The sequence below is a fragment of the Hemitrygon akajei genome, chromosome 4 (assembly GCF_048418815.1).
Source record: "Hemitrygon akajei chromosome 4, sHemAka1.3, whole genome shotgun sequence".
NCBI classification, from domain to species: domain Eukaryota; kingdom Metazoa; phylum Chordata; class Chondrichthyes; order Myliobatiformes; family Dasyatidae; genus Hemitrygon; species Hemitrygon akajei.
Genome location: NC_133127.1, coordinates 134,963,814 through 134,978,859, shown reverse-complemented (window position 1 = coordinate 134,978,859; position 15,046 = coordinate 134,963,814). Strand labels below are relative to the sequence as shown.

At 40.7% G+C, this 15,046-nt stretch overlaps 1 protein-coding gene across 3 annotated transcripts in view; it reads right to left on the bottom strand.

Annotated features, from left to right (window-relative positions):
* The window catches only part of nox4 (NADPH oxidase 4), a 157,519-nt gene extending 153,452 nt beyond the window's left edge, over positions 1-4,067 (bottom strand). For 2 of the 3 annotated variants that reach the window (XM_073043354.1, XM_073043355.1), the window contains exons 1-2: positions 3,911-4,067; positions 3,659-3,754 (exon numbers count right to left, since the gene is read on the bottom strand). In XM_073043354.1, the coding sequence (XP_072899455.1) occupies positions 3,659-3,754; positions 3,911-3,967 (153 nt within the window). In that variant the 5' untranslated portion in view covers positions 3,968-4,067. The remainder of the gene's footprint in view (positions 1-3,658; positions 3,755-3,910) is intronic. The other variant, XM_073043356.1, reaches the window with a different exon arrangement.
* Positions 4,068-15,046: the final 10,979 nt, after the last annotated feature.

Genomic DNA, 15,046 nt, shown 5'->3' with positions numbered 1-15,046 from the left:
TGCTGCAACTGGAATGAGTACAAGCAACAAATGAAGATTTCATTACAGTGTGATGATAGGCATATGTTGAATTGCAAAACCTTTTATAGACAATTCTGAACTGAATACGAAACCTTACTTATATGGACCCTTGATTAGGTCACACTTTGAGAGCTATGTGTAGTTCCGGTCTCACATACAGATGAGTAAAGGACTTTGCAGTATTACCAAGGGTTCAGAATAAGTTCTCCAAGAATGTTTTCCAAACTGAGAGGCTGCAACTCTCAGAAATGCTTGAACAAGCCTTTTTTTTCCTTAATCTGGAAGAGGTCAGATCTGTAAGAGGATAGTAAAATTATGAAGAGGTTCAGCAGTGAATATGGAGAAACTGGTTTCATGTGGATAAGTCCAGAGCGAAGGGACTTGTATTAAAAGAGGACCAGTACCTCATTAAGTATTTAAAATGATATTTTTCTTATCATTTGTAATTGCAGGTTTATGTATAGTATAAACACTAGCAGAATTCATTTAGGCCAAATGGCTTTCATCCGCAATAAATGAGCTATGAGGAAAATAAGTTTACAAGCAGGCGCTGGTGATGGGAATTCTTTATTAACCCAATTATTTCATGCTTCAAAAATTCCGATTATATATTATTTGACCCATCTTCATCGTTTTTCTTTCCAATTTATGTATTTCATTTCAACAAAACCAATGAAGAAAAATTAACTCTAATTGTTGACTTCAATATTTGATCTATTTTGGTTCCATTTTGCTGATGTCCTCCAATCCTTATATTATGTATTTACTTCTTAGGTTATCAGTACTTAGAAATAGATGCATTATTTAATCCTTTTGTTTTGCATGACCCAATCAATTTAACCACCCTTTCTTTACAATTTACATAATTTTCACCCAGCTTAAAAATTAAAGTCAGTTGTTTCAGCACTTCTTGATTACCTTTCCATCAATGATTTTCACTGTGCTATAGTCTATAACTTCCACAGTGCATGAACAGTTATATTTCAGTTCCCTGATTCTAATTTAATAAATCCATATATTTACCAAATCCTTTGTTACCCCAACGTTCAAGTGTTGTGATGTGAGTCATTCATTAAGATAGGCACTCTTTATTTTCACAAAGGAAAAATTTGCTGCAGATCTGGAAGTCAAATAAAGTGGTAGAAATATTCAGCATATCAGGCAGCATACGTGGAGAGAGAAACCTGAAAAGTGAGAAAACAAATGCATTCTAAATTGTAGAAAGCAGAAGAGATGGAGGGAGTAAATCTATTGCGATAAAGTGGAGGCCAAGATTACCCAGATGACAAAAACTTTTGGTACCATCTAGCTAATCAGTGATTCAGAGCAGTTAGAGAGAGTTCAGAAAGGGAATGTGTTGGAATTGTAAGATACAGGACAAAACAATTTCAGAAACTGCTGAAAATATGCAAGAGATCAGACAGCATGTCTGGGGGGAAAAAACTGAACCAATATGAGAATGATCTTACAACAGAACTGGCCAGTTCTGATAGAAGCAAGAAAATCTCATCTGAAACTGTTCAGTTCAATGTCGACTCCTAATGGCACAACATTCTTGACTAAAGATGAGCTGAAACTCCTTGAGCTTCTCTTGGCTCCAGTGCAGGTGAGAGGTTAAAAGTTGAGATATCAGAATGCGAGTGATGAAAATTTGAAATGACATGTGGCAGGAAACTCAGGCTCATCCTTATGGACAAACAGATGTTTAGCAAAGCAGTCATTTAGTTTCTCCAGGGTATAGAGTTCATGTAGTGAGCACCAAATGCTCCCCTACAAAGTCCATTGGGACATCTGTGGGGAGCAATGAGTGGAAAAGAGAATCACATAGAGAGAAATCCCTATAGAAGTGTGGGGAGGGAAAAATGAGCTTAGTGGTAGATCCTTTTGGAGATGACAGAAGTTAGAGAATGATGTGCTGGATATGGAGGCTCCTAAGTGGTTTTGATAGGTTTCCTTCCCCTACAACTGTCAAGACTTCAAATATACAAATTATTTGAGAAGTATCAAGAACATGCTGAAGTTATAAAGCATGACAACACTACCTCAGTTGGTCATCTCTGGGGTTAAGTCTCAACTTGAGACCAAAAGTTCCAGTTTAAGAGTGCAGCACCATCACAAGTGTCAACTTTCAGATTATGACTCCCTGACTGTGTATTTGGGAAAATAAATATCCAAATTATTTTGCTTTAGCTTTGGAAATTAAATGTCGCTGCAGTGATGAACAGATGAAATATTAAAATGAAATACAATTAATTTTAAATATATTTGGAGCATAAGCAGAAACCATTATAGAAAATTGGTTAGAATAATTAATATTTATATATGTATTCTTATCTGATCCTTATCACAACTTCTATCTATTTACAAGGATTCCAAATTAGAATGAAACCACCAAATTTATTCTATAACGACTAATGTTGTCTTTAGAATGTTATTTATGCTACAGAAAAAAGTGTTCCAGTTTTAAAAATAGCCAGCTTCTATCTCCAAAGATATCAGCACAAAACACATTACCAGTTGTCTAAAATCACTCAGGGCAATATGGCAGGAGAAACTGGAGAACACCAATTAAATATTAAATAGTCCTAAGATTCGGAAATAAGGCTGAAATGGTTTATTTTCCCTTATCACCAAATACATTTCACATCTCCTGCCTATTGTTGGTGGTCACGTAAATAGCGATATAATGCTCACCGAGAAGTAGGGGGTCAAAAAAAAAATCAACAAGTGCAGCAAAACTTAATAATCTTACAGATCCCAGAATATTACGTGGATGTATATAGTATATCTTTTTAGTTCATAAATTTACAAGTTATTCCTTTCCTATGTACAGCCATGAGGTAAAATAAAAAACATTATCAACTTCTACAGATAAAAACATTCGGTGAGATATAATCACAGCAGCCAACGATTTCTTTAGTTAGCCCGGCTGCATTCCGTAATTTCAGTCGAAAATCGATGCGCCTCTTGGCTCCAACAGATGTCTGCACCAACATGAATTGAAACCAAACTTGTATAAAGAGTAACAGCGAAGTGGCACGACAACTTGTCGTGCGTGTGTTTTTTCTTCTGTTTTACTTTCTACATTCGATACACGCACTACACGTACCCAACGGAGGGCCGAGATTTAAAGCGCACAGTTGTGGGCACTGCTTCACAGTGTTCATTGTACCGAGAAATATTTTCCCCTAACCGCCCCATTCTGATGTTGTAGATGCCTGGAACTTTTGTAACCCCGATTGAGTTTTAGCTCACGGGGTCAGATAGTTATTTAGATCAGACCATTTCCATTGACAGACATCCAGAGATTGATCAACCACACCAACCTCCCCCACCCCGTTCCAAACATAACCGGGAGTTACTTTCCATATAGCTACAGTGGATGGTGTTCCATCACTATCCTCCACCCACCCCGACTCCCATTGTTTCTTACAGACACTGTTAACCATCAGTCAAATGGGAAAAAGTGCGAATGGTAAGTGGAAGTGTATCCACTTATCATCTTTGCCAACAATAACGCGTTTAATGGACGAACGGCAGCTCATTAGATTCATCTGTCATTTTCACTGCGCCCAGTTCCTCGCCGAGTCTCTTCGCGAATAAACGGAAGGAGGGACGCGTCTTTTGTTCTACTTACCCCAAGCATACGATGCAAGTAGTAATACTGTGCACCGTGGTAATAAAGTGTAAAAGTTCTCCAAAAGAGCAGCACGTTGACTGAGAGCCACAAAATCTGGAAAAAAAGGAAAGGGGTGTTGTTAGCCAAAGTTCATTGTAAATACAATCCTGACTTTGAAGATCGTTCGCCTTACTTAAAAATTGAAAAAATATTGTAAAATGAATTGCAAATGTAACTACGAGGAGTACTTTACGAACTCGTCAGACCCACCAAAAGCAGATGTTTTCCACCCTCGTTAGAGAGCCAGCTTTTGCAGGACAAAGCCATGCTGCCGGAGTGTGCCGATTCTGTGGTGGCTCTCGAGGTTTGAGCTCACTGTTCCCCGGCATTAAATACCTTCCCAGACTCCGTGCTGCAATGGCGCTCTTCCGCCCTCGGCCCCCTTTGATCTCCCACAGTTTGTGTTGTTGCTTCATTTCCTCTACATCTTTACCAACTAGCCGGGATAAAATCAGAACTTCTTAAATTAAAACGGAAACCTTTCTACTGAAGCTTTCTAAATGGGGGGGGGTTCAACCGGCAGGAAGGAACTCGTGCAGAGATCGGAAAAGAACAATAGAGAACGGATTAAATAATTAACGTCGCAAAATGATGAATAAAAGTAAATCTAAGCACAGTATGGAGTCCTAGCAGAAAGGCAGATGAATGACCAATACAATTTAGTGTAAGAAGAGCCAAAATTTGGGAACATGGGAACAAAATAGTGGCTGCACAAAAGCAGATGCAACTCCAAAAAAAGGTGTAGTATTGGTGTTTTGAATTCACCATCAAGTGAGTTTGAATCCCAACTAATAAACAAGTAAAGAACAAATTATAGCCTATTTCAAAGCAAAAGGTGAGGAAAATTTGCAGGGAAACACATGAGAGAATACAATTAAATAGAGTAACTTTGTACAGAGCAGGCCTTTCAGCCCAACACAAGAGAGAAGAGCATAAATGGGCCATTCGATCCATCAAGTCTGTTCTCACCCTTTTCTCCTGCCTTCTCCCCAGAGCTTTTGATGCACTGACTGATCAAAAACCTTTTAAATATACCTGATAACTTGGCCTCCACAGCAGCCAGTGGCAATGAATTCCACAAATTTACCAGCCTCTGGCCAAAGAAATTGCTCCTTATTTCTGTTCTAAATGGATGTCCTATTCTGAGGCTCTGCCCTCTGGTCCGAGACTGACCCACTATAGGAAACATCCTTTCCATGTTCACTCTATCTAGCCCTTTCAAAATTTGATAGGTTTCAATGAGATCTCCCTCATTTTTCCTTAAAGATCACTACTAATGCCTCCATAATCTCATCAGGAACCTCTTTCAGAACCCTGGGGTGTAGTTCATCTGGTCCAGTTGACTTATCTACCTTCACATCTTTCAGCTTCCTAAGCATCTTCTTAGTAATATCTCCTTAGTAATATCAACTACACTCACTTCTGCCCCCTGACACCCTCCAATTTCTGTCATACTGCTGGTGTCTTCCTCAGTGATGTCTGATGTAAAATACTATTAAGTTTGTCCATCATTTCATTGTCCCCAATCGTTACTCTCCAGTGTCATTTTCCATTGGTCCGATATCCACTCTCACCTTTCTTTTATTCTTTATATATCTGAAAACCTTTTGGTATCTTTTTTTTATATTATTGGCTACTTTAGCTTCATATTTCATCTTTTCTCTCCTTGTTGCTTTTTTAATGTTCTCTTCTGTTGATTTTTAAAAGCTTCCTAATCCTCTAGCTTCCCACTAATATATTGTATTGTATATTTTGCTCTATACTGTTGTTAACTTAATTGTCAGCCACAATTGGCTCATCCTCCCTGTGGAATATTTCCACCTTAGAGATATATCTATCCTGTACCTTCCGTATTGCTCTCAGAAACGCCAGTCATTGCTGTCCTGCCTTCATCCCTGCTAGTGTCCCCTTCCAATTAACTTTGACCAGCTCCTCTCTCATGCTTCTGTGGTTGGCTTTACTCCACTGTAATACTGGTATATTTCAGTTTAGCTGCTCTCCCTAATTTGCAGGGTAAATTCCATTATATTATGATAGATTTCCATGCTGACTATTAAGTACCTATTTTTGGTGATCGCATTTACCAAAATTTGGGCTTTAACTTTCTATGTCTATTGGAGAATAAAGTTGTAACATTTGCTGTGTGGCCAGAACTATGTGACCAGCCTTGTGTTTGCTATTTGCTATGTATCCAATTTATTGGCCAGAATGTAATCTCCGTAATTGCCTCTGTACTATTGAACGCATCAGTGCCTTAAGAATGTAGCTAACAGTGAAAGTAAGCATGTAGAGATAACGGAGGTAGACGGGATCGTGGAGTGGTGTGATGGTATGGGGACCAGTCAAAGCCGGGAAGGGGAACACGTGTTCCGAGGAGTAGACTAGACAGGATCGTGTGATGGTGTGATGGTATGAGAACCAGTCAAGGCACTAGAACAAGTATATGCTAATGAAACTAAGATAAGAAATTACTATAAAGAATACTGTGAACTAGGCTCGGCAGGCGATTAGTGACACGTTCATTAATTGTCTCAGCTTTTGTTTGCAAATAAAGGCATAAATTTCTCGAAGAATCTTCTGTGTCTCCTGGTTATTTCAAAAAACCACAACATGTCTTGGCGATTTAAGCATTCATCTAGATTTATCAAATATTGTGAGAGTATCTACCTCCATGGCTCACTTCATCAGGGCCTACAGATTCCAACCACTGCCTGGGTCAAAAAGTTTCATCTTTAGATTCCTTCTAAAATTGTCTCCCTTACCTCAAACTTTTGCCTTCTAGTTTTAGAGACCTCTGCTGTAGGGAAGCATTGCCTACTATCTACCCGATAACTTTGCATATATTTACCAGGTTCCCCCTCAGCCTCCTCTACTCCAAAAAAACAAACCACTGCTCTTGTCAATCTTTCACAGTGATCAAAATCATTCCAAACCTTTGCATGGCTAGTTCTTGTTAGATGTAGGATAACAGAATCAGGTTTAATATCAGTGGCACTAGTCATGAAATTTGTTAACTTCATGTCAGCAGTACAGTGCAATACATGATAATAGAGAGAAGAAAGAAAACTGTGAATTGCAGTAATGGCCCATGATGGAGCTAACTAATTTTACAACTCTGCAGCTCACTTTCACTGTATGCAGTAGCCACCACCGCTCCCTCCTTACAATACCAGACTGTGATGTAGCCAGTTAGAATGCACTCCATGGTACATCTGTAGAAATTAGTGAGTGTTTTTAAGTGACATACCAAAACTCCTCAAAATTCCTAATACCGGGATTCCCACAACCCTGATTGAGAAGTTGCAGAACCTGGGCCTCTGTACCTGTCTCTGCAATTGGATCCTCAACTGTGGATTGGTGATAACATCTGCTCATTGACAATCAACAGTGGCACACCCCAGGGGTGTGTGCTTAGCCCACTGCTCTACTCTCTATATACACATGACAGTGATGACTGTGTGGCTAGGCATAGCTCAAGTACCATCCACAAATTTGCTGATAATACAACCATTGTTGGTAGAATCTCAGGTGGTGCAGAGAGGGTATACAGGAGTGAGATATGCCAACTAGAGGAATGTTGCTGCAGCAACAACCTGGCACTTGGTAAGATGAAAGAGCTTATTGTGGACTTCAGGAAGGGTAAGATGAAGGAACACATACCAATCCTCATAGAGAGATCAGAAGTGGCGAGAGTGAGCAGCCTCAAGTTCCTGGGTGTCAAAATCTCTGAGGATCTAACCTGGTCCCAGCATATCAATGTAGTTATAAAGAAGGCAAGACAGCAGCTATACTTTATTAGGAGATTGAAGAGATTTGGCCTGTCAACAAATACACTTAAGAACTTCTATAGTTGTACTGTGGAGAGCATTCTAACAGACTGCATCACTGTCTAGTATGGAGGGGCTTCTGCACAGGACCGAAAGAAGCTGCAGAGGGTTGTAAATCCAGTCAACTCCATCTTGGTTACTAGCCTACAAAGTACACAGGACTTTAGGAAGCAGTGTCTCAGAAAGGCAGCATCCATTATTAAAGATATCCAGCACCCCGGGCATGCACTTTTTTCACTGTTATCATCAGGTAGGAGGTACAGAACCCTGAAGGTGCACACTCAGCAATTCAGGAACAGCTTCTTCCCCTCTGCCACCAATTTCTAAATGGACATTGAAGCTTTGGACACTACCTCACTTTTTAATATATAGTATTTCTGTTTTTGCACATTTTTAAATAATCTATTCAATATACATAATTTATTTACTTGTTTATTTATTGTTTTATTTTATTTATTTTTTTCTCTCTGCTGAATTATGTATTGCATTAAACTTGGAAACAGAGAAAACCTACAGTACCATACAGGTCCTTTGGCCCACAAAGATGTGCCAAAAATGTCCCTACTGTAGAGTACTGTAGAGTCCCTACTTACCTATAGCCCTCTATTTTTCTGAGCTCCACATACCTATCTAAAAGCCTCCTAAAAGACCCTATCTTATCTGCCTCCACCACCGTTGCCAACAGCCCATTCCATGCACTCACCACTCACTGAGTAAAAAATTTATCCCTGATATCTCCTCTGTACCTTCTCCCCAGCACCTTAAACATATGTCCTCTTGTGGCAACCATTTCAGCCCTTGGAAAAAGCCTCTGACTATCCACACAATCAATGCCTCTCATCATCATATACACCTCTATCAGGTCACCTCTTATCCTCCTTCGCTCCAAAGAGAAAAGGCAGAGTTCGCTCAACCTATTCTCATAAGGCATGCTCCCCAATCCAGGAAATATCCTTGTAAATTTCCTCTGCACCCTTTCTATGGCTTCTACATCATTCCTGTACTGAGGGAACCAGAACTGAGCACAGTACTCCAACTGGGGTCTGACCAGGGTCCTATATAGCTGCAACATTGTCTTTCGGCTCCTAAATCCAATTCCACTATTGATGAAGACCAATACACCATACGCCTTCTTAACCACAGAGTCAACCTGCACAGCTGCTTTAAGCGTCCTATGGACTCGGACCCCAACCCTCTGATCCTCCACACTGCCAAGAGTCTTACCATTAATACTATATTCTGCCATCATATTTGACCTACCAAAATGAACCACTTCACACTTATCTGGATTGAACTCCATCTGCCACTTCTCAGCCCAGTTTTGCATCCTATCAATGTCCCGCTGTAAACTCTGACAGTTCTCCACACTATCCACAACACCTCCAACCTTTGTGTCATCAGCAAACTTACTAACCCATCCCTCCACTTCCTCATACAGGTCATTTATAAAAATCACGAAGAGTAAGGGTCACAGAACAGATCCCTGCGACACTCCACTGGTGACTGACTTCCATGCAGAATATGACCCGTCTACAACCACTCTTTGCCTTCTGTGGGCAAGCTAGTTCTGGATCCACAGAGTAATGTCTCCTTGGATCCCATGCTTCCCTACTTTCTCAGTAAGCCTTGCATGGAGTACTTTATCAAATACCTTGCTGAAATCCATATACACTACATCTACTGCTCTTCCTTCATCAATGTGTTTAGTCACATCCTCAAAAAATTCAATCAGGCTCGTAAGGCATGACCTGCCCTTTACAAAGCCATGCTGACTACTCCTAATCATATTATACATCACCAAATGTTCATAAATCCTGCCTCTCAGGATTTTCTCCATCAACTTACCAACCACTGAGGTAAGATTCACTGGTCTATAACTTCCTGGGCTATCTCTACTCCCTTTCTTGAATAGAGGAACAACATCCGCAACCCTTCAATCCTCTGGAACCTCTGCTGTCCCCATTGATGATGCAAAGACCATTGCCAGAGGCTCAGCAATCTCCTCCCTTGCCTCCCACAGTAGCCTGGGGTACATTTCGTCCAGTCCTGGCGACTTATCCAACTTGATGCTTTCCAAAAGCTCCAGCACATCCTCTTTCTTAATATCTACATGCTCAAACTTTTCAGTCTGCTGCAAGTCATCACTACAATCACTAAGATCCTTTTCCATAGTGAATACTGAAGTAAAGTATTCATTAACTACCTCTGCTACTTCCTCCGGTTACATACACAGTTTCCCACTGTCACACTTGATAGGTCCTTCTCTTTCATGTCTTATCCTCTTGCTCTTCACATACTTGTAGAATGCCTTGGGGTTTTCCTTAATTCTGCCCACCATGGCCTTCTCATGGCCCCTTCTGGCTCTCCTAATTTCCTTCTTAAGCTCCTTCCTTGTAGCCTTATAATCTTCTAGATCTCTAACATTACCTAGATCTCTGAACCTTTTGTAAGCTTTTCTTTTCTTCTTGGCTAGATTTATTACAGCCTTTGTACACCACGGTTTCTGTACCTTACCATAACTTCCCTGTCTCATTGGAACGTATCTATACAGAACTCTACACAAATATCCCCTGAATATTTGCCACATTTCTTCTGCACTTTTCCCTGAGAACATCTGTTTCCAGTTTAAGCCTCCAATTTCCTGCTTGATAGCCTCATAATTCCCCTTACTCCAGTTAAATTCTTTTCTAACTTATCTGTTCCTATCTCTATCCAATGCTATTGTAAAGGAGCTAGAATTATGATCACTATCTCCAAAATGCACTCACACTGAGAGATCTGACACCTGACCAGGTTCATTTCCTAATATCAAATCAAGTACAGCCTCTCCTCTTGTGGGCTTATCTACATACTGTGTCAAGAAACTTTCCTGAACACACCTAACAAACTCCACCCCATCTAAACCCCTCGCTCTAGGGAGATGCCAATCAATATTTGGGAATTAAAATCTCCCATCACACCAACTCTGTTATTATTACACCTTTCCAGGATCTGTTTCCCTATCTGCTCCTCGATATCCCTATTACTATTGGGCGGCCTATAAAAAAAACCCAGTAAAGTTATTGACCCTTCCTGTTCCTAACCTCCACCCACAGAGAGTCCATAGACAATCCCTCCATGGTGTCCACCTTTTCTGCAGCTGTGACACTATCTCTGATCAACAGTGCCACGCCCCACCTCTTTTTCCTCCCTCACTGTCCTTTCTGAAACATCTAAAACTTGGCACTTGAAGTAACCAATCCTGTCCCTGAGCCATCCAAGTCTCTGTAATGGCCACCACATCATATCTCCAAGTATAGATCCATGCTCTAAGCTCATCCTCTTTGTTCACAACACTCCTTGCATTAAAATAGGCACATCTGAAGCCTTCGGTCTGAGCACATCCCTTCTCTATCACCTGCCTATCCTCCCTCTCGCACTGTCTACAAGCTTTCTCTACTTGTGAGCTAACCTCCTCTTCCCCAGTCTTTTCAGTTTGGTTCCCACCCCCCAACAATTCTAGTTTAAACTCTCCCCAGTAGCCTTAGCAAACCTCCCCGCCAGGATATTGGTCCCCCTGGGATTCAAGTGCAACCCATCCTTTTTGTAAAGGTCACACCTGCCCCAAAAGAGGTCCCAATGATCCAGAAATCTGAATCCCTGCCCCCTGCTCCAATCCCTCAGCCACTCATTTATCCTCCACCTCATCCTATTCCTATTCTCACTGTTGCGAGATTACAGTACTACCTTTGTGGTCCTGCTTCTCAACTTCCTTCCTAACTCACTGTAGTCTGTTTTCAGGACCTCTTCCCTTTTCCTACCTATGTCATTAGTACCAATATGTACCACAACCTCTGGCTGTTCTCCCTCCCATGACAGGATATCTTGGATGCGATCCGAAACATCCTGGACCCTGGCACCTGAGAGGCAAACTACCATCCGAGTTTCTTTCCTGCGTCCACAGAATCGCCTGTCTGACCCCCTAACTATCGAGTCCCCTATCACTACTGCCTTCCTCTTCCTTTCCCTACCCTTCTGAGCCACAGGGCCAGACTCTATGCCAGATGCATAGCCACTGTCACTTTTCCCAGGTAGGCTGTTCCCCCCCCCCACAACGGTACTCAAACAGGAGTACTTACTTTCAAGGGGTACAGCCACAAGGGCTATAGTACCTGACTCTTCCCCTTCCCCCTCCTGACTGTGACCCACTTGTCTGTCTCCCGTCGCCCCTGTGTGACCACCTGCCTGTAACTCTTCTCTATCACTCTTCGCTGTCCCTGACTAGGCAAAGGTCATCGAGCTGCATCTTCAGTTCCCTAACGTGGTCCCTTAGGAGCTGCAGCTCGACACATCGGGTGCAGATATGACTGTCCGGGAGGCTGGGAGACTCCAGGACACCCCACATCTGACACTGAGCACAGAAAACTGTCCTCACGCACATACTTCTTACCTCTCCTCATCCTGTTACCGCCTAAGCCCGTTGAGCCAAAGCCCTACCGCTCTGCTGCCTCTCACTCCACTGCCCGCTGGATATGGCTGCCTTCTTTTTCAACCTTTTGCGCTCTATTGGCTGATGTCATGTGACTGCGCAGTCTCACCTCTCTTTAACCCAAGTAGTAAAAAACTCCCTTCGCTCCGAAAAATCAGCAGTTCACTCACAGCCTTCTTGCTTTGAATTAAAAACTCTTGAAGATTCCTTGCCTTTTTAAACATTTTGCGGTCTACTGAACCGCTGCTGCTAAGTTAACAAATTTCACATCACATGCCGGTGATAATAAACCTGATTCTGAACTGTAGCAAAGAGAGATTGAAAATGTCTTTGACCACTCCTGCCAGTTGATTGGCACAGGTTTTCAGTGCCCTACCAGGTACTCCATCAGGGCCTGTTGCCTTGTGAGGATTCACCCTCTTTAACAGTCCGACATCAGCCTCCAAAACTGAAACCACAGGGTCACTGGGTGCTGCAGGGATCCTCATAGGTGTAGTTTATTCTCCCTTTTAAAGCGAACATAAAAGGCATTGAGCTCGTCTGTTGGTGAAGCATCACTGCCATTCATGATTTTGGATTTCGCTTTGCAGGAAGTAATGATCAGTAAACCCTGCCTGATTTGACGTGCATCCAATATCACCTCCAACCTTGCTCGGAATTGTTCCTTAGCTCTTGATTACAGAAACATGTTTCTAGTGTGCCTTTGCCAAATCCTTTCTCACAATTTTGAAATCAGCTTTCCACAATTCAGGAATTTAATTTCCAGGCTATCTCTATCACTTTCCATAACAGCTTTGAATCTTACAGAGCTGTGAGTAGATACATCAATCAAATAGAAAGATGAGCTGTGAAGAAAAGGCAACTGAAGACATGAAGTATATTCTTTCAATTCATTAATATTGCATCTGTCTTTTCCATATGCTGGCTATCAACCACATACACAGTACCTAACTGGCAATCTACGTTTAATTACTTATGTTTCTGATCAGTAAAAAAAGGAGAGAAATTAGGCCACAACACCAACAAACATAAGTAACACAAGGTACACTGCAGATGCTGTGGTCAAATCAAGTCAAATAGTCCTGATGAAGGGTCTCGGCCTGAAACGTTGACTGTTCCTTTCAACGGATGCTGCCCAACCTGCTGAGTTCATCCAGCTTGATTGTACATGTTGATTGAACCAACAAACATGTCATATGTAAATACCTATTTTTAGATCACCGTGTCTTACTCTTACTTGTTTAATCCTGGTGATGCTGAAATAAACACATTGTATTGCCAAAGTGTGCATGAATAGCACGAGTTACTAAAATCAGTACATGCAAGTAAAACAGTATCCCAGTACATAACTTTGGCTGGTATGTAATTTTTGTTGAACTTCATGCAGCCACTAATAAATTTAGAGCTTTAAGTGTTTAGTGAACAACTTCCTGTTCCTAATGCCACAAACACCAACTTGCTTCTATAATATGCCTCCAGAATACAGTAGTAATGGATTTGTTTTTTTAAAAAAAATTACATTCCACAGTAAACATTCAGTTCACTAATTTAAATTTCAAACTTATTTGAAATGTTATAAACTGTTTCCTGAAATCCCAGTATCACTGCATTGAAACTAGACCATTTCAACCAGGGAATCTGAGAATTGTTTTTTCTGTCAATTGTGAATATGATAGAGTTTTTAGCCAAATGAAAGTTCTTTCAGCACATCTGGTTATTGCGGTAACTTATATTCCACATTAACTTCTTTACACTTACCTTCATCTAACCATTTTAGCAGATTCTGTTCATCTCATGTTGTTAAGTACAATCCTCTGAATGACTTCTTGTGTTAATAAGTTTTATATTTTAATCACTTTTTGAGTTAAGAAATATCTTCTGAATTACTTACTGGATTTATTGAAGACTATTTTATATTTTTGGTCCCAGATCTTCTTTTTACCTACCCCACCAAACCCATTCATAGTTTATGTTTACTATTATTACTTATTATGTTTAAGTTATCTCTTAGCTTTCAATGCTCTTGAAAGGTAACCAAGCCTGCTATGTCTTAACTCAACATCTCAATCTGATATAACCTTTTTCATTTTTATTATTTCTTTGGTGGTTCTATGTCCCTTATATAGGACCAAATCTATACCCTTCACCCAAACTGTTCTTTTGCCTGTTAACACCACTGGCATTTAGGACAGCAATGAAGGTCTTCCATCTCTGGTGGCATTCATAGCTTCCTTCATCATGTCAGTAGCTTCCTCTCAGTTTACAAGCCCTGGGTGGAGACTCAGGAATACTGTCGCACACAGATGTACTACAGAAATATTCTTCATTGCCGTTTCCGTAACAGTTTTGTTTGACCAGTCAGACTTGTTAGCCTTGAGCTGAATGCCCCAACCTGGAGGATTGGTGGACCACTTTTAGTCTGGCTTCTACCCTTTGACTATTTGGCATGGGTGACCCTAACAAGAGCCAAAGCATAAAGCATATACTCCAGCCAGTATAGCTCTCCAGGTCACTGAGGCACACAAGCCTCCAAACCACGACAAGATTGTGGTCCTCTTGAAGGTTACCCAAACTGCACTGAACCAATTTTGATGCAAGTTTAAAATAATGTTTGCACTACAATTACATTCATTTGTGAATATAAATTATGAATGGGTTTGGTAGAGTAGATAACAATTCAGTGCGTTGCTTTTAATGGTTTTATAACATACATTGAACAGAGAAAAACATATCCAAGCTCTGAAATGCTCTTCTCCTTTTTAGACTAGCTACCAGAAAGCTTTCATATGTGTCTATTCTAAAAGTTAGCTAGTCAATTATAAATTTCACATCACACACAAAATGGTGAAAGAACTCAACATGTCAGGCAACATCTAAGAAAATGAATAAACAGTTGATGTTTCAGTCCGAGACCCTTCCTTGGGACTTAAATATAAGGTTAGCATTGCTATTTATTTTCTCATAGCCTTCCATAGCTCACTCCTAATTTGATTATTGTTAGTGGGAACTAGTACATTTGTAAAGCTACAGTAGGTGATGGTAGGAAATTAT